Here is a 16,025-nt window from a genome sequence, read left to right as displayed (position 1 = left end):
CTGACGCGGTGCGCACATTACTGCTCTTCCCACCTCTGGATCGGCACGAGCGTGGTCATCCCCGTCCGGCTTGGGAGAACCTTAACACCCTGTGCTGCGTTGGCAATGTACGTCTCACACACAATGCCACCGCCGTTCACGAGTTGCACCGACACGGGCGGGAGGGCGAGCGACCCATGGCGTACGGGGACGAGGACAATGCTTTGCCGCTGAGGAGATGCCGGGTCGGCTACGTACACGCCGCGCTTCTTGCCCGCTATCGCCCAGTCCTCGGCATTTGCCGTGAGCTCGTAAGACACAATCATCTCAGACGGCGGTTCGCCGAGCCACGCAAGCGAAGTGGAGAGCTCGAGGTCGAACGCGAGTGCGCGGCCTTCGTAGATCGCCATCGGGGCGCCGGACAGCGTGAGCGTCACCGTCGTCAGGAGGCGGCGGAGCGGTATTTCGACGGGCACGCGCAGCGTTCTCCACTGCGGCACCGAGGGCTGCAGCGCCGAGATAAATGCGTCCACGGTGCGCTGCGGAAGATCTGAGACACTTTGGCGCCAACGATCGTCGAAGATGTCTCGCACATCTGACGAGAGGAGGTATGGCTGCAGCCACGCAGGGCGGTCTTCGATGTGATTCCGCACGGCGCGGCCGAGCTTGGCGCAGGAATCGGGCAGCGCGTCCAGCGCCGCTTGGGATAGAAGGTCGACTTCTTCCGTCACGGTCTGGTACTTGATGAGAAGGCCAACGGCCTGGCCCGACGATACTCTGCCGCTGGGGCGCACCTTGAAGAGACAGGACATGGGTTGCGTCGGCGTCACGAGCTGGGGTCAGTTTCCACATTGATTTAATCATACAAGTGGTTCGTCCCACTTTGGACGGCAAGGCTCTATGGAGAACGGGTCACGCGTCTTCAGTTCGACGGAGCCGACGCGCACGTATTCCCGCCCGTCCGAGGCGATCGTGAAGCTTGACACTAGAACATCCGGTCTGAAGAAATCCTGCACGTTCACGAGGATCGGCAGCCCGACATCGATCGTTTGCTGGTCGATGTACGTGCACACGCGGCCACCCGAGGTCTCGTATTGCACCACAATCTGGGTCTTCGCAAGGTCGCCTCTCGGCAGCCCCGCAAAGGGGACGCTGATCGTAACGATCTCGTCGGCCGCCAGGTCTCCAATTCCGATGCTCTGCGAGGAGAGGTCGAGTTCTGAATCGAGTGAGCTCCGCCCTAAACAACTCTGTCTGAACTCACGTCGCCCTTCACAGCTCGCGTGCTCCAGCATGAAGCCCACCTCCTCCATCTGTGACGCAACCACAAGTCTCGCCGCCGCGACCGCCTGCTTCCCGGCGTGTACTTCGAGGGCAACCTTCTTCTCCTGATCCAAGTCGACTGATGTCAGCGAGTCCATGGAAAGTCGCACTCAGCGTAGGCATGCGCAACACGGTCCGCAGCCCCAGAAGGTTCCGGTGCACCGGGACGATGAGCTGATTCTTGGGGAACGCAGCGATGAACGAGATCGCACCGAACGTGACGACAGTCTGACGCAGAGTGACTGGACCGGCGATGGATGTCTGCCATCAGCAAAGAATATTTACCCGACTCACTGAGCAGTAAAACTTGACGACCTGCTTCCCCGGCTTGAATTCCATTGGGTCCGTCGCGTAAGTAATGTTCTCAAATATGTCTGAGTCGAACTCCAGCGCGGCCTTGTCGACAGCCATGTTGACTGGCAGCGTGTTTTCTACCTCGACATTGAGGTACGTCAAACTGACATCTTGATCGAGCTCGGCAGCGTGGTCTAGTATCCTCATCTTGAAGATATTGGCGTTTGGCACCTGTCGCCTTTCCGTCAGGACTCGCAGTGCGGCTGTAGTGGCTTCAAGCTGAGCCGTTTCGCCCTCCGCCGCGGTGGTCACCGCGCAAGCGTTAAGATACTCGAGTGCCCAGGCGACCCATTGCGCATTCTGCTCTTTCCCCAGCTTGGCATGACACATCAGCGCACCTTCAAGCGCAAACTTGGTCACACGGTCCCACACATGTAGCTCCAAGCAATCCTTGGCGAGCGAGCGGTAGTATTCGAACGCTGGGTCATAATGTTCTGCGTACAGCGCGAGCGCAGCAAGTCCAGTCTTGATCCGGATCATTGAGTTGACCTTTCCACAAGACTGATACGCTTGTAGCGCTTGCCTTGAGTAGTCCTCATACAGGTTGAAGAAAACCTCCTCGTTTTTAATAGCGTCCATGAACGTCTGGTTCGACAGCGCCGGTCTAGGTGACGCCGGGTCCGCGTCTGGGTTCACGATGCTACCTGTCTCGGAGGCAGCATATAACTTCTCATCATCGGCCTCCGAAACATCTGCCGCCGCCTTGTAAGGATAACGGTCCGGCAGCTTTCCCGTCGCCACACCGATGCGCTCGACCTGTATCCGCGCGACATCGAGTAGCTCTGAGCGCGCCGACTCGTACGCTATCAACCCAGAGTAGTCGCCGCTCGGACGGTCGAGGCGGGACCACTCGTCGCAGCGCGCCACGAGGTCCATGCACGCAGTGAATGTCCAGCTCTCAATGAAGAACTCGGGTAGGTCGCCCTGTCGTCAGGTTCTCCCCAGCACAAAACCCCACCTTGGCCTCGCGCAAGCGTCTTGCCAAGCTCGCGACAAACCACTGCCCGCGCTTGGCGATTTCTGTGATGCGCCCAATCTTCCCGAGCAGCTGGCATTGGCGGGCAAACACGTATACCCTGAAGTCGAAGACAGTGATGTTGCTCTGGATGAGCAAGTCTCGGTATGGTTTCGCGTCTGTATCGAGAATGGGGAGCGAGTCGTCTCGCGGGCCAGTTCCACCGAGGGCGCCAAACCAGCTCAGATTCTGCTCCTTTTGCACCTGAAGGAATGCCGCCTCAAGCTCCTCGTAGATTACCAGCGCGTCCTCGTACAGATTGACGCCCTCGAACGAGTTGGCCAGACTTTCCTTCAGAAGGAACCAAGTGCAGAAGTTCCAGCCGACGGTGACGCGCTGCGCCTCGCCTCGCTTGACCTCCTCCTCTCGCTCGACCACCGCACTGTCGAACGCAATCAACAAGCTCTCTTTGAGCTTGTTAACGACATCCGGCCACGCGGCCGGGTCTGTTGTGCCCGCTGGCGGGAGATTGATCTGCGCGCAGCTGATGTCAGATAAGGACAAGAGGGTGCGGACGCACATGTCTCGCTTGTTGTGGTTGAAATCAGCCTTTAGTTTGGCGATGATCCCCTTGTCGCGCCCGAATACATTCTTCGAGCTCGGCGCAGCGCCGGTCGCTGTCGGTGCGTTCACCAGCACAATCACAGAAGTGTGTCCGTTCTTCCTGGACTGAAGCAGCGCAAGCCAGTCCTTGATGAATGATCGCGTGTTATTCTTATACACATTGTCGTCCTAGGGTTAGCAAGAAGTAAAGGGAGTAGTGGGGGCTGGAGTGGTGCATGTGTGATCAGAGTACGAAGTGGAGGAGAGAGCTCACATCACAGGATACGAAGCAGACGTTCACAAGCGGCGTGTCAAGCACACTGGCCGACACCGTCCCTTTGGCCGGCGCAACATCGCCGAGCTCAATGAACTTGATATCGACCTCCTGGATCGTACGGAGTGCCGGCCGCGTGCTGCTCTTCCAGTGAAGGTTACGCAGCGGAAACTGCTCCTCAAGCCCAGCGACGGCATTTCGCAGGTCCTGGTTCCCTGAGGGGTAGAAGGTATATGTGACCAGGACCTCTTTCTTGAGCATGTCGGTCGTTAAGAGATGAGATGGGCGGCAATTCGAGACACGTCGGGGTTGGACGCGTCATGAATGACCGTGGGAAAGTGCGGCCAACCTCCACTCCGGAGATCAGCGATCTTCAGAAAGTCGGAACGTCGGAAAGTTGCATCTCGACAACAGCGACATGCGTGCACCGCTGAGGCGCTTGCCTTTGAACGGTCCACGGGCGTTGGGTCTTCGTCATTGCTCTACGAGCTCCAAGGCCCCGACGACACCTGCATCTGAGGCCCAAGCCAACGCATCCGAACCTCGTCTCCGCTTCGCTCCTTCCCCGACTGGGTTTCTGCACCTCGGCGGTCTCCGCACTGCACTCTTCAACTACCTCCTAGCGCGCAAATGGGGGGGAAGGCTTCTTCTTCGTATTGAGGACACAGACCAGTCGCGTTTGGTGCCAGGGGCCGTGGACGCGCTGCGGCGTACCTTCGACTGGGCTGGCATCGAGTATGACGAAGGTGCGTAGCCGAGCGGCGCTGAGGCGACCATGACGTGCGCGAGCAGTGAATACGGACGGCTTAGGCGTTGAAGGAGGAGCTTATGAGAGCGGAGTTGCTGACGCCAGGCCCAGGGATAGGCGGGTACGGTCCATACGTTCAGAGCGAAAGGCTGGATCTGTACCGTGAGGCTGCAGAGAAGCTCATTGAGACGGACAACGCCTACGAGTGCTTTTGCACGCCGGATGAGCTTGCAGCTATCCGCGTTTCGTTGGCGAAGAAGGGACGCCTGGGATATGACGGGAGGTGTCGGCATCTTTCCCGAGACGATGTACGGACACGGAAAGAGGCAGGGCATCCGTACACGATTCGTTTCAAGGTACGGGACTGTGATGACCAGTGGTCGCACGAGCAAGCTAACTTTCCAGTCCAAGCAGGAGAAAGAGACGCTCCCTGACGATCTCGTGTTTGGCGCCGCGCAGCCGAACGTCACGGGCACAGGTGCTGACGACTTCATCATGATGAAGACCGACGGGTGGCCGACATATCACCTTGCCAGTGTGGTGGACGACCACGCCATGCGGATCTCGCACGTGCTGCGAGGGGAGGAGTGGCTGCCAAGCGTGACCAAGCATCACCAGCTGTACCGCGCATTTGGATGGTCGCCACCCGCGTTCGCGCATCTCCCGCTACTGGTGAATGCGGATGGCACGAAACTGTCCAAACGCACCGGCGACGTCCATGTAGAGCGGTACGCGGAAAGGGGATACGAGCCAGAAGCGATGCTGAATTTCCTCGCATTGCTGGGGTGGGACTACCATTCAGCCAAGCGGGAAGGGGCTATGAAGGAGCTCGAGGAAGTGTTTTCACTTACTGAGCTAGTCGACGCGTTCGACGTGGGAGGTATCACGCACCGCCGCGCCGCTGTGTCTCTGTCCAAGCTCGACTACATCAACCGCATGACTCTGCGGCGGAAGGCTACCTCGCCAGCTCCGAAGGAGGAGGGACGGGCCTCGCTTGTGGCGCGCTTCCACGCTGACTTGCGGGCCGAGCCAACTCTTGCCGCGTCTCCCCTCGTTGAGGACACAGAATACGTTGGCCGTGTCTTCGACATGGAGCTCGAGCGTGTCACGAGGCTCAACGAGATGCCGGACGCCGCCGCGGTTTACTTCCTTGACCCGGACTACGCTGCAGAGGGGCCACGGGCGATGAAGGCGAAGCTGAAGCAGGACGCTTACAGTGAGCTTCCCATTGTGTCATTGCTGACATCAGCCGACTCCGTGTCGACCGTCATCGAGCAGCTGGAGGGCAGAGGCGAGCTCACAACTCAGGGCGCATGGGACGCGATCCACGCCACGTTTAACAAACTGGCGTACAAGAAGAAGGAGATCACCATGAGCCTGCGGCACGCGCTCACCGGCCGTCCACAAGGTCCGACCGTTGCGGAGATCATGTCGGTGCTGGGGCGGGAACGGTCACTCGCGCGCCTCCGCACGGCCCTGGCAGAGTAGATAATCATACATACATCATGCACACCAATTTCCTCTCGCTCACAACTGGCACCCTACTTGCGCCGCTTCTTCGTGTTCGCGCCCTTGCCCTTGTTGGCGTGGTACCCGAAGGCCTTGACCGGCCGCTGCTTGTCGAGGCCCTTCTCTTTGGCCTTTGCGATGCGGAACTCAGCCTTAGCTCGGAGCTCAGTCTTCTTGACCTGCGTCGCGGACATGTTGCGCCCTGCGTCGGCATCCGCCTTCTCCTCCTCTGCACGGGCGAGATGTGTACCGACCGTAAGCGCCACGCGCTCGTCAAGCGATGGCGGGAGGGGCGGGAGTGGTGTGTCGTCAAGAGGTGGGGGGTAAAGCTCGGGCGATATTGCGTCAGAGACTGGGCCGGAAGCCTGCGCGAGTGGCTCCGCCACCTCAACCTCATCTTCAATCTCCGGGATCTCAATGACCTGCCGCCCAATCGCCCCCATCTCGCTCACCGTCACCCCGCTATCAACCACCCGGGCCCCATGTTTTGCGACGTACGCCGCTTCGAGCCCGTCCACGTCATCGAGGGTCCACCGGCCCAGCCGCCCCTCCCGGAACTGCTTGAGGAGGAACGTGAGCGCGGCATCGGTGTCGCGTTCTCCGCCCTTACGGAGCGCGCCGAGGCGGAACGCCAGCGCGTCGAGAAACTCAGCGAGGTTCTGCGTTGGCGCGATAGATCCGGGCAACTTGGCGGTGTAGCTCTCGTCTGAGGTCAGCTCCCCCTTCTCGAGAAGTACTCACGCTGGAACTCGTCGGGCGTCAGCTCTTGCTCGGCCGCCAACCGCAGGTTTAGCCGATACAAGAGGTAATCCGCTACGACTTCTGGCTCGAACAGGCCCTCCTTCAGGCCGGCGGTCAGCGCGAGCTTCAGCCCGCGCTCGACACCCGCCACCCCGTGGCCCATGTACGGGACCATGACGCCGGGCGTGTCGAACACGTACACAGGCGGCTTCTCGTACACGCGCACGGTGCCCGTGAGGCGACGGGTGACGCCGGGCATCGCGCCTGTCGTAAACGCTTTGCCCTTGCGCACGCCTACGCGACGCAGCGCGTTTAGCAGCGACGACTTGCCCACGTTCGGCATGCCGACCACCAAGACTTTCAGGTCCGTCGCGGCCTCGCCGGCGGAGCGCGCGCGCGCCGCTGCCTGTCGTAGAAGCGTACGCACGTCCGCGTCCACGCGCGAGTCGACGAATTGTACGCGTTGCCGCGCTTGCTCCCACATCGTGTGGGTAAGGGGCTGGTGTCAGCGATGTAGAAATAATGGATGGAGGTCGGAGAGGCAGCTCACCTTCTCATACCGCTCCTCTGCGAGATCGCGCTTCGTATACACCACAATCTTTTCCTTTCCTTTGCCTCGCCTGTCTGGTCCAGCTCCAGAGTGTCCCCAGACGCGCTCGAGCATGGCGTCAAATGCCGGGTTGACCGATGTGAGCGGAAGGCGGGCGTCGCGTGCTTCAAAGACCAGGTCCACCTCATCAAGGAGCGCGGGAAGCTCGCGCAGCGAACGCGCCATGTGTCCCGCAAACCATGATGGCGCCTTTGAGGGAAAAGGGAACGCTGTGCGCACCAGCATTGATGATGGTCCAAAGGTGGAAAGACAGCGAGATTGCGTTTCGACTTTTTGGACCTCCACCTCCACCTCCACATCGCCCACACCCGTCACAACAAGTATCTCCTACTTCCTTGACCAAAGATGTCGGCAACGTATGCAGGAGGGGTCTGTTCATCTATCGGCACTCATAATACCGCCAGTTGTCAGGCACCTCCCACTAGCCCCCTCTGTGCCTTCATTACTCGCATAATCTACAGCGTCTCAGCTACTTGAAACCTAACAACCAATGACTCCGTTTTTAGGCGTTGTACGTGCTCGACGAGACATCACCCGAGGTAGCGGTCCACTTGACGTGGATGTCCTCACCAGCCTTCATGTGGTCGTTCTCCTTGCCTGGCATCACGCGGAAGGTGTGGGCGCCAAAGAAGTCACGCTGGGCCTGGATGAGGTTGGCCGGGACAACAGCCGAGCGGTAGCCGTCGAAGAACGAGAGCGCGGTCCCGTGGGCAGGGATGGGAACACCCCAGAGGGTGGCCTGGGCGTTGACGCGGCGCCAGGCGGGCTGAGCCTTCTCAAGGGCCTTCTGGAAGAAGGGCGCGAAGAGGAGCGACTCGAGCTTGGGGTTGCTGCGGTACGACTCGGTAATGTCGGAGAGGAAGACCGACTTGATAATGCACCCGGACCGCCAGACGGCGGCGATGGAGGCGTTGTTGAGGTCCCAGCCCTCGTTGATGGCGGCCTCGCGCATGAGGATGAAGCCCTGGGCGTAAGAGATGATCTTGGAGGCGTACAGAGCCTGCTCGAGGTCGTCGATGAACTGCTTCTTGTCGCCCTGGAACGGCTCCGGGGCAGGGCCCTTGATAACCTTGGAAGCGGCGACACGCTCGTCCTTGATCGCCGAGAGGCAGCGGGCAAAGACGGCCTCGCCAATGAGAGTCACGGGCATGCCACGGTCAAGGGCGTCGATGGCAGTCCACTTGCCGGTACCCTTCTGGCCAGCCTTGTCGAGGATCTTGTCAACAATGGGCTCGCCGTCCGTGTCCTTGAAGTGGAGGATGTCGCGGGTGATCTCGATGAGGAACGACTTGAGGACACCCTTCTCCCAGCGGGCAAAGATCTCGGCAATCTCATCGTGGCCGAGACCGAGACCGCGGCGGAGAATGTCGTACGCCTCGGCGATGAGCTGCATGTCTCCGTACTCGATGCCGTTGTGAACCATCTTGACGTAGTGGCCCGAACCGCCGTCACCGATCCACTCGCAGCATGGCTCGCCGTTGACCTGAGCCGAGGTCTTCTGGAAGATCTCCTTGACGTGGGGCCACGCCGCGGACGAACCGCCGGGCATGAGCGAGGGGCCGTTGCGGGCACCTTCCTCGCCACCCGAGACACCCATGCCGATGTAGAGCAGACCCTTGGACTCCAGCTCCTTGACGCGGCGAGTGGTGTCGGGGAAGTGCGAGTTACCGCCGTCAATAATGATGTCGCCCTTCTCGAGGTGAGGCTCGAGGAGCTTGATGAAGTCGTCGACAGCCTGACCGGCCTTGACGAGAAGTACGATGCGGCGGGGACGCTTGAGCTTGGAGCAGAGCTCCTCGATCGAGTGGGCGCCGATGATCTGGGTGCCCTGGGCCTCGTGCTCCAGGAAGTGGTCCACCTTGGAGACGGTACTGATTGTTAGTGAGGGTTCCTCTTGAAGGTACTGGCTGGGCAGGCACTCACCGGTTGAAGGCGCAGACCTTGAACCCCTTGTCGTTCATGTTGAGGATCAGGTTCTGGCCCTACGTATGGTTAGTAGCGGAACGGGGTCGCTCGGGTCCAACTTACCATGACAGCCAGGCCGATGAGGCCGATGTCAGCACTACGGGCGTCAGCGTCTGTAATCCAGTGAGAGAGCAGGTGAAAGCTGGATATGGAAGGAAGGTGCTTGCTGCTCGGGACGTCTGGCAACGTGTGCAGATGATTTACTGGGTGCGATGACGTGGGAACGGGTATATGGGGAGGGAGGACATGAGGGTGTCTCGGAGCGGATATGAACTTACAGCTGAGAGTCGTTGGACATTTTGAGTTTTGAGATGGAGAGATGAAAGGGAGAGGGAGTAAGAGAGAAAGAGAGAGAGAGAGAGTAAGTGAAATGAGATGAGATGAGAGAGAGAAGAGTTAAGAAGACTGTGGACGAGGAGGGTTGGGGAGGAGGATGGGGATGGATTGGGGGTGAGGGGCGGGGGGAAGGGTGAGTGGTCCGGTGTCCGGCAGAGGGGCCGGGCAGTCGGGGGAGGATGCTGGCTGGCGGGTACGGCCGTGCGGACTGTTGCATTCGACGCTGCTGAACCCAGGGTGAGGCGTGGAGGGCTGACCGATGATGCACACCATTACACCATTCCAATTCCATATCATCTTCCACCTAACCTCTCTTTACCTTCTTCAGGGATATTGCGAGTTATGCGGCCAGGCGACGCAGCCAATGCCGCAAGGAACCCCACTCCAGGTCCATAATCGGACTCTCAAGCTCCGCTCCGCTTTAGGCGTGCCGCTTCTCTTGTCAGCATGCCCAGGCCCAGACGTTGCTCAAGTTCAGTGCCATAGCCATACCGGTCACCGAGGCCGTCATCGGCTGACAAGCCCTTGTATGCCTACCTGTGTGTCCTGCTTGTGCAGGTAACGTACCAGTGGACACGTATCTCCACCTGATTGCTTTAAGCGCCTGAGCCAGACTACTCTTCTATTCATTCTGTCCTGCTCGATCCTCGAATCTCTCTTCCTGCAGTGGCAGCCGTGTATCATCTCAGCTTGCGCGAGCATGCGAGATGCATCCCGGCTGGGTCTTGGTCGGCCCCGGCGGTCCGATCCCCCGCCATATCGATAACCGCGATGATTGGCCGAGGCCCATTGCCGCACCCTCGGACCGGTGATCCGGTTTCCAGCAAGATCAAAAGGTCCGGTCCATCATCTCCGGGTCGATTTGAGTACGAAGTGGAATGGGGGTCGTTGGCTATGTTGATGTCTGCGTCCTGCACGACATGAGCGACTGAAGAGTCTCTCTTAATTGCTGTCTGCGAGTTGCGAAGGCTGCTTTGCAGATACCTGAATGTATTCAGTCCAAGGGTGGGAACGAATGACAATCGGTGATCGGTGAGCGGAACAACCGACCCACGTTCGGCGCGTGACAAGCTCTCCCACGGGTGTATTGCTTTGGTGGACGTGGGCCTGGGAATCTCAAAGTGCGGCATGTGAGAACCGTTGAGGGAGCGAGGAAGGTGCGTCATGCGTCATTCACCGAGGAACGTGAGGAATCGGCATCGTCCACACTCACCCAAGGTCCACAGCGTCACAACACCCCCCGTGTCAGCTGCCTTCATTTCATCCAACCACACTCTTCCCATCACACATTCTAGCTAACCATGGGTGTAGAGCAGACCGGTAACACCATCGTCCTCAAGCATGTCTCGGTGCGTCTACTCTACTGGACGAGCAAGAGTGAGAGTATGCTGATGGCAGGGTGCCAGTGCCGAAATCTAGTATGCCGAGGCGCGACGCTTCAAGCTAACTTACAGTCTGCACGGAGCTACGGTTACCTCGTGGAAGGTAAACGGGCGCGAGCATATGTTCCTTTCCAAGAAGGCCGTTCTCGACGGCTCGGCGGCTGTGAGTAACACTCATTTGCCCATGTTCCCCACTGATATCTAGATTCGAGGCGGCGTCCCCGTCGTCTTCGTGAGAGCTCACGCATCTTGCGTCCTGGCCAACTAACTCCAGCCCATTTTTGGCCCCCCGCCTTCCTCGCCCCCTGAGTACGCGGCCCTCAAGAACCATGGATTTGCGCGCACGCAGATGTGGAAGCTCGACCAGATCCTGCTCGACCGCGACGAGGGCGTATCCGTGCGCCTCGTGGCTCCGCCCCCTCCCCAGTCCTTCCCCTACCACTATGACCTGAGCTACGTTGTGACTCTCGCGGCACACCAGATTAGCTGCGACATCCATGTCGTTAACCGAGACTCGGAGGCGTTCCGCTTCCAGGCCCTGCTGCACAACTATCTCGCCGTGCCGGACGTCTCGCAGATTTCTATCTCTGGGATCAACGCCGGCGTGCGCTACAAGGACAAGGTGCTCGGCGGGTCGGAGCACCAGGCCGCCGGCGGCCCGTTGACCATCACATCCGAGGTTGACCGGTAACTAATACAGCTACTGTGATAAGCTGACACCAGCGTTTACGCCAAAGTGCCCGGGCAGGAGGTTCGCGTCGATGACGGCCAGGGGGGCGGCTACAAGGTCCGCTTCCGCGGCTTTGAAGAGTGCGTCTCTGTTTTCCCCCCGAGGAGGAGCTAACTCCAGCTGTGTTATCTGGAACCCAGCTGAGGAGACGGGAAGCAAGATTGGAGACATGGAGGAAGGCGGATGGGTGAGCTCAGCGCTGCTGGACGGATGCTAACTCCAGAACCGCTACGTCTGCGTTGAGCCCGGATTTGTTAGCGAATTCAAGTCGCTCGAACCTGGACAGAAGTTCCTCGGCCAAGAGACCATCACCCTTATCGAGCCTCCTCGGCTGTAACCTGATCACGGGCCATTGGAGGGGTTAACAAGACTTCCCAGAGTGACATGGAGGTAGTACCAAGGTCGAGTCCGTGCTGTAGCTTGCAAATGAATTGTCTCGAAAGGATTGTCTCCCGCATATTGACGGAGTACTGGAGACTGAGCCTTCCAGATGCCTGCTGAGACACGTGCCGAGCCGTGCTCGCCCCGGGAGATAAACAACGGATCTGCACTGCCAGAGAACGCTCTGAAACCACAATGCGATGGCAAGGTATCGATGGAGCCGATGTATCGCTGGTTGCTATTTAGATGTTAATTATGAGACTGGCGGGGTACCAAAGTGACGTCTTGGTGGTGAAATGTTCCAGGCGGTTCCACTTGGAGATCGACCCCCGCAATTGGTCCCGGGGTGTGGTGGAGGTGTTCTCAACATCCAACACCACCTCGTCACCGTCTTCCCCTCTCACAACTGCACCAAAACTTACGACCAGCTTGAACAAAAATGTCCGCCCCCAAGCCCCTTCACCCCGAGGTTCTCTACGCCGAGCGCTCGTCTGCGACTGAGCCGGAGAAGGTAGGTCTTGACGCGGCCTGAGTGTGGCCGAACTACTATCCGGATCGCTAAGTGTCGATCTCCCCTATCCTCTCAGAGGCAGTCCGACTAACAGCCAGAACATCATCTACTTGACTTTCAATGTGCCCAACATTCAGGGCGAGCCCAACCTTGACATCACTGAGGATCAGATTTCGTTCTCCGCTTCGTCGGGAAAGTGAGCTCTCGCGGTTGTAAACTTCAAGGAAGGCAACTGACGACAGCCCCGAGAAGGGTATCCCCGTGAAGGAGTGGAGCTGTGACCTTGACCTCTACGCCAAGATTGTTCCTTCTGTGAGTGAAGTGTTGTTTGGCTGACTCGCCGACCTACGCGCTGACAGCCGCAGGAGACCAAGAAGCAGCTCAACTCTCGCCACCTCATGCTCGTGCTCCGCAAAAAGGAGGCCCAGGCCGAGTACTGGCCGCGCCTGACCAAGGAGAAGCCGAACCGTAACTGGATCAAGACCGACTTCTCCAAGTGGGTCGACGAGGACGAGCAGGACGGCGAGGAGGAGGTCGACACCGGTGGCATGGGCGGCATGGACATGGCCTCCATGATGGGCGGTGGCGGCATGCCCGGTATGGGTGGCATGGGCGGCATGCCCGGCATGGGCGGTATGGGTGGCATGGGTGGCGGTCCCGGTGGCATGGACATGGCCTCTCTTCTCGGCGGGATGGGCGGCGGTGCCGGCGGCGCGGGTGGCATGGACTTTGTGAGTGCAGATCGACAATGCCGAGCAAATCTGACCCCAGGCCAAGATGATGGAGCAGATGGGCGGCGCCGGTGGTATGCCCAACTTTGACGACGAGGACCTGGAGGATGTTGATGATGCTACCCCGGACAAGGCAGAGGGCAAGGACGCTGGCAAGGACGCCGGCAAGAAGGCCGACGCTGCGGTGAGTCACCCTTAAACATGCGGCGCTGACAGAAAGGTTGAGGATGTTGAGTAAGAAGTAGCATGTTTTCGATACAGCATGTAGTCTTTCCTGTTATGTATCACTGGATAGCAGGTGTGTGTTACCAATTGCTTGGGATTGGCCTCAAGGATAAAGAAATGCGGAGTTCGCGATCGAACACGGACGGGAGGAGTGGCCGCACGGTCTGGATTTCCTCTATGTCGTCATAGCCGCTGGCTGATCTAGCGACATCACGATGAAATTGGACGCAGCACGAGGTCTCTCCACTCTCATTCTCTTCTTGTGTTTCCCCATCGTCCTTTCCGGCACTGCACTCGGCAAGATGGCCCCTCTTCTAGAAGTCCGCAATTTGACGCTGCGGCGCGACGACGGCTCCGGCTCGGCGATCTTGAGTGTGCGTTTGTCCCTCCTCTCCTCCCGCGCCGATCTAACACCAGAATATCTCTCTGGAAGTGAAGGAAGGCGAGGTCGTGATAATCCAAGGCGAGAGTGGATGCGGGTATGCGCCTCCCCCGTCTCCGCTAACAGCAGCAAGACGACGCTGCTGAAGTGCATCGCCGAGCTGAACGTGTATCAGAAAGGCGAGGTGCTGCTGCGCGGCAAGTCGAGCAGAGAATACGGCATCCCGAACTATCGCACGCGCGTGCAGTATGTGCCGCAGCGGCCATCGCTGCTTCCCGGCACGCCGCTGCAGTTCCTCGAGCAGGCGCGGGGCTTCTCGGCGCGCAAGACGCGCTGTGCGGAGCTCAAGAAGGAAGGGCGCACCGAGCCGGACGCACTGGCGCTCGCGGAGGAGTGGGGCGTGCAGCGCGTGTTGTGGACGAGGGAGTGGGGGACACTCAGCGGCGGAGAGAGCCAGCGCATCGCGCTCGCGATTGCCCTTGGGTTGGCCGGGGCCGATATCTTGCTTCTTGATGGTGAGTTGAGGTTGGAGAGCGGTAAAGAGAAGGCTAATATTAGAACCTACATCGGCACTTGACCCCGAGAGCGCCGCTGCGGTCGAGAAGACGCTTGTTTCCATGCTGCCCGCTGCGCCGATCAGCGCGCCCAAGGTGAGGCTGAGCGAGAGCCCGTTGACGGAAGGGAAGCAATACTCCGCGCAAGGGCACGGGGCCTAAGGCTCTGCTGTGGATCACGCATGCGCCAGAGCAGGCGCAGCGCGTCGGCACGCGCACGGTCGATCTCACGCGCCACTAAGCCTTCCCAGGCGATCAGGAGTCCAGAGACCAGCAGGTAGACTAATGGGTATCTATGCATCTGTATCCCCCAGCGCACTACTTGCGCTTCTTCCGTGGCCCCTCCTCCTCGTCGGCCTTGCGTTTCAAGCTCGACTCGTCCTCGCCCTCGCCGTCTGCCTTGCGCGCCTTGCGCGCGTCACGCTTCGCCTTCTCCTGCTCCTTGCGCAGCTTCTTCAGCTCACGCGCAGAGAGTTTGCTCTCGTCAATCGCGGGCGTCTCTGGCGCTGCAGGCGCTGTCTTCTGCGTTTCGGCACCGGCCGCGGTCTTCGGGGTGTGCGGCGTGCGTGGCGTGCGTGCCGTGCGTTTGGGCATGACCAGGATGTCGGGAGACGGGCTGCGGCGCGCGGTTTCTGGCAGCGCCTGCGGCTTGCTTGGGTCATCCAAGAGCGACCCCGTAAGGCTGAGCATCTGGTTGGTGACGTGCAACCTGAAGTCAGCCACTTACTCGCTCCACACTCCCCGCATCACCACGGATCAACTCACCCAATAACGGTGAACGCGACTCGCTCACCGCCCTCGCCCAGGACCTTGTCCCCCTCCTTCCACCTCCCGACTTCGTGCACGCCCTCGTCCTCCTCGTCGCTCGAGTAATCCTCCTCGGCCAGGTCGGCGTGCTCGAACTCGTACTTGTCGCGCGGGATGTGCTGGAGGGGGATGGAGACGTTGAACGTCTTGGCGAACAGGAGCGAAAGATGGGATGGGGAGGAGAGCGAGTGGGTGCCGTCTGCCATTAGCGTCTCTCACTTGACGATGGGCTAGCCGCAACAAACTCACACAGCACTTGCCCCACCACAGGCGCCCAGATGATCGAGTGGAATGACACCTCGCACACGCCGTACGGGCACTCGTTGACAATCTTGACCGTGTCGTCCATCACCTCGTGGTTCCAGTGCGCGAGGAGCACGCCGCCCATCTGCGATACGTATCTAGGGTCAGCTTCAAGTGGAGCAACCTTGAATGGGTAGGCACACGACATGAAGAACCGGCAGGCAGCGGGCTCGAGGAAAGACACAGTGAGCCGCCCGCCAGCGACGTCGCGGAGAGAAACTGTACTCACCGCATGAGCATCCCGTCCAGTGTCTCCGTCACGCCGGCGAGCCAGTCGGCCGCGTACTTCGGCGGCACACTCAAGCGCATGCGCTGCACCCGGTGCTCGAAGGGGCCCTCGACATGCTGCGTCTGGCGCTCCTTCTTATGCTCCTTCTTGCTCCGCCGCTCCTTCTTCTTATGCTTGGAGCTGCTGGCCTCGGCGTTGAGCGACATGGTCGGTGGATGGGAGATTGGGACATCCAAACAGAGTCACCGTCCAAAAAGTTGCAGGTGGCCAATTCAGGCACCACCATTATGTGCCTCCTGGGCCTTGGGTATACTCTGGGCTGAAAGGTATGCTCCGAGACAGGCTTCCGTCCTTCGTCGTTGCCGCTCGCCAGCGCATGCAGCGTGCTAGCTT

The 16,025-nt window shown here is 59.7% G+C and overlaps 8 protein-coding genes across 8 annotated transcripts; 4 read left to right on the top strand and 4 right to left on the bottom strand.

Annotated features, from left to right (window-relative positions):
* Nucleotides 1-17: 17 nt before the first annotated feature.
* Nucleotides 18-3,749, bottom strand: COLE_05159 (uncharacterized protein; the record flags this gene model as incomplete). Its single annotated transcript, XM_018421332.2, has 8 exons — nucleotides 18-812; nucleotides 846-1,198; nucleotides 1,244-1,381; nucleotides 1,413-1,563; nucleotides 1,597-2,580; nucleotides 2,615-3,155; nucleotides 3,192-3,403; nucleotides 3,489-3,749. The coding sequence occupies 8 exons, from the start codon at nucleotides 3,747-3,749 to the stop codon at nucleotides 18-20; spliced, it is 3,435 nt and encodes a 1,144-aa protein (XP_018279288.1).
* A 157-nt stretch (nucleotides 3,750-3,906) lies between these two features.
* On the top strand, nucleotides 3,907-5,724 carry COLE_05158 (uncharacterized protein; the record flags this gene model as incomplete). The annotated part of the gene is made up of 4 exons (XM_018420811.2): nucleotides 3,907-4,234; nucleotides 4,342-4,592; nucleotides 4,642-5,452; nucleotides 5,486-5,724. The coding sequence occupies 4 exons, from the start codon at nucleotides 3,907-3,909 to the stop codon at nucleotides 5,722-5,724; spliced, it is 1,629 nt and encodes a 542-aa protein (XP_018279289.1).
* Nucleotides 5,725-5,777: 53 nt separating this feature from the next.
* Nucleotides 5,778-7,321, bottom strand: COLE_05157 (uncharacterized protein; the record flags this gene model as incomplete). The annotated part of the gene is made up of 3 exons (XM_018420348.1): nucleotides 5,778-6,444; nucleotides 6,483-6,985; nucleotides 7,037-7,321. The coding sequence occupies 3 exons, from the start codon at nucleotides 7,319-7,321 to the stop codon at nucleotides 5,778-5,780; spliced, it is 1,455 nt and encodes a 484-aa protein (XP_018279290.1).
* A 277-nt stretch (nucleotides 7,322-7,598) lies between these two features.
* On the bottom strand, nucleotides 7,599-9,359 carry COLE_05156 (uncharacterized protein; the record flags this gene model as incomplete). Its single annotated transcript, XM_018425762.2, has 4 exons — nucleotides 7,599-8,967; nucleotides 9,020-9,078; nucleotides 9,125-9,158; nucleotides 9,340-9,359. 4 exons carry the CDS (start codon nucleotides 9,357-9,359, stop codon nucleotides 7,599-7,601), a joined length of 1,482 nt encoding a protein of 493 aa, XP_018279291.1.
* Nucleotides 9,360-10,900: 1,541 nt separating this feature from the next.
* COLE_05155 (uncharacterized protein) lies at nucleotides 10,901-11,846 on the top strand (the record flags this gene model as incomplete). The annotated part of the gene is made up of 6 exons (XM_018421333.2): nucleotides 10,901-10,942; nucleotides 10,985-11,011; nucleotides 11,054-11,466; nucleotides 11,503-11,589; nucleotides 11,630-11,696; nucleotides 11,733-11,846. 6 exons carry the CDS (start codon nucleotides 10,901-10,903, stop codon nucleotides 11,844-11,846), a joined length of 750 nt encoding a protein of 249 aa, XP_018279292.2.
* Nucleotides 11,847-12,329: 483 nt separating this feature from the next.
* On the top strand, nucleotides 12,330-13,331 carry COLE_05154 (uncharacterized protein; the record flags this gene model as incomplete). Its single annotated transcript, XM_018422990.2, has 5 exons — nucleotides 12,330-12,401; nucleotides 12,500-12,597; nucleotides 12,644-12,713; nucleotides 12,767-13,132; nucleotides 13,173-13,331. The coding sequence occupies 5 exons, from the start codon at nucleotides 12,330-12,332 to the stop codon at nucleotides 13,329-13,331; spliced, it is 765 nt and encodes a 254-aa protein (XP_018279293.2).
* A 328-nt stretch (nucleotides 13,332-13,659) lies between these two features.
* COLE_05153 (uncharacterized protein) lies at nucleotides 13,660-14,534 on the top strand (the record flags this gene model as incomplete). Its single annotated transcript, XM_018420347.1, has 5 exons — nucleotides 13,660-13,731; nucleotides 13,775-13,836; nucleotides 13,869-14,254; nucleotides 14,298-14,389; nucleotides 14,442-14,534. The coding sequence occupies 5 exons, from the start codon at nucleotides 13,660-13,662 to the stop codon at nucleotides 14,532-14,534; spliced, it is 705 nt and encodes a 234-aa protein (XP_018279294.1).
* A 77-nt stretch (nucleotides 14,535-14,611) lies between these two features.
* COLE_05152 (uncharacterized protein) lies at nucleotides 14,612-15,712 on the bottom strand (the record flags this gene model as incomplete). Its single annotated transcript, XM_018420345.1, has 4 exons — nucleotides 14,612-15,002; nucleotides 15,059-15,299; nucleotides 15,350-15,501; nucleotides 15,633-15,712. 4 exons carry the CDS (start codon nucleotides 15,710-15,712, stop codon nucleotides 14,612-14,614), a joined length of 864 nt encoding a protein of 287 aa, XP_018279295.1.
* Nucleotides 15,713-16,025: the final 313 nt, after the last annotated feature.

This window comes from Cutaneotrichosporon oleaginosum (assembly GCF_008065305.1).
Source record: "Cutaneotrichosporon oleaginosum strain ATCC 20508 chromosome Unknown ATCC20508_contig04, whole genome shotgun sequence".
Lineage (NCBI taxonomy): Eukaryota > Fungi > Basidiomycota > Tremellomycetes > Trichosporonales > Trichosporonaceae > Cutaneotrichosporon > Cutaneotrichosporon oleaginosum.
Note: the sequence above shows the minus strand (reverse complement) of the source record. Positions and strands in the feature narration are given on the sequence as shown.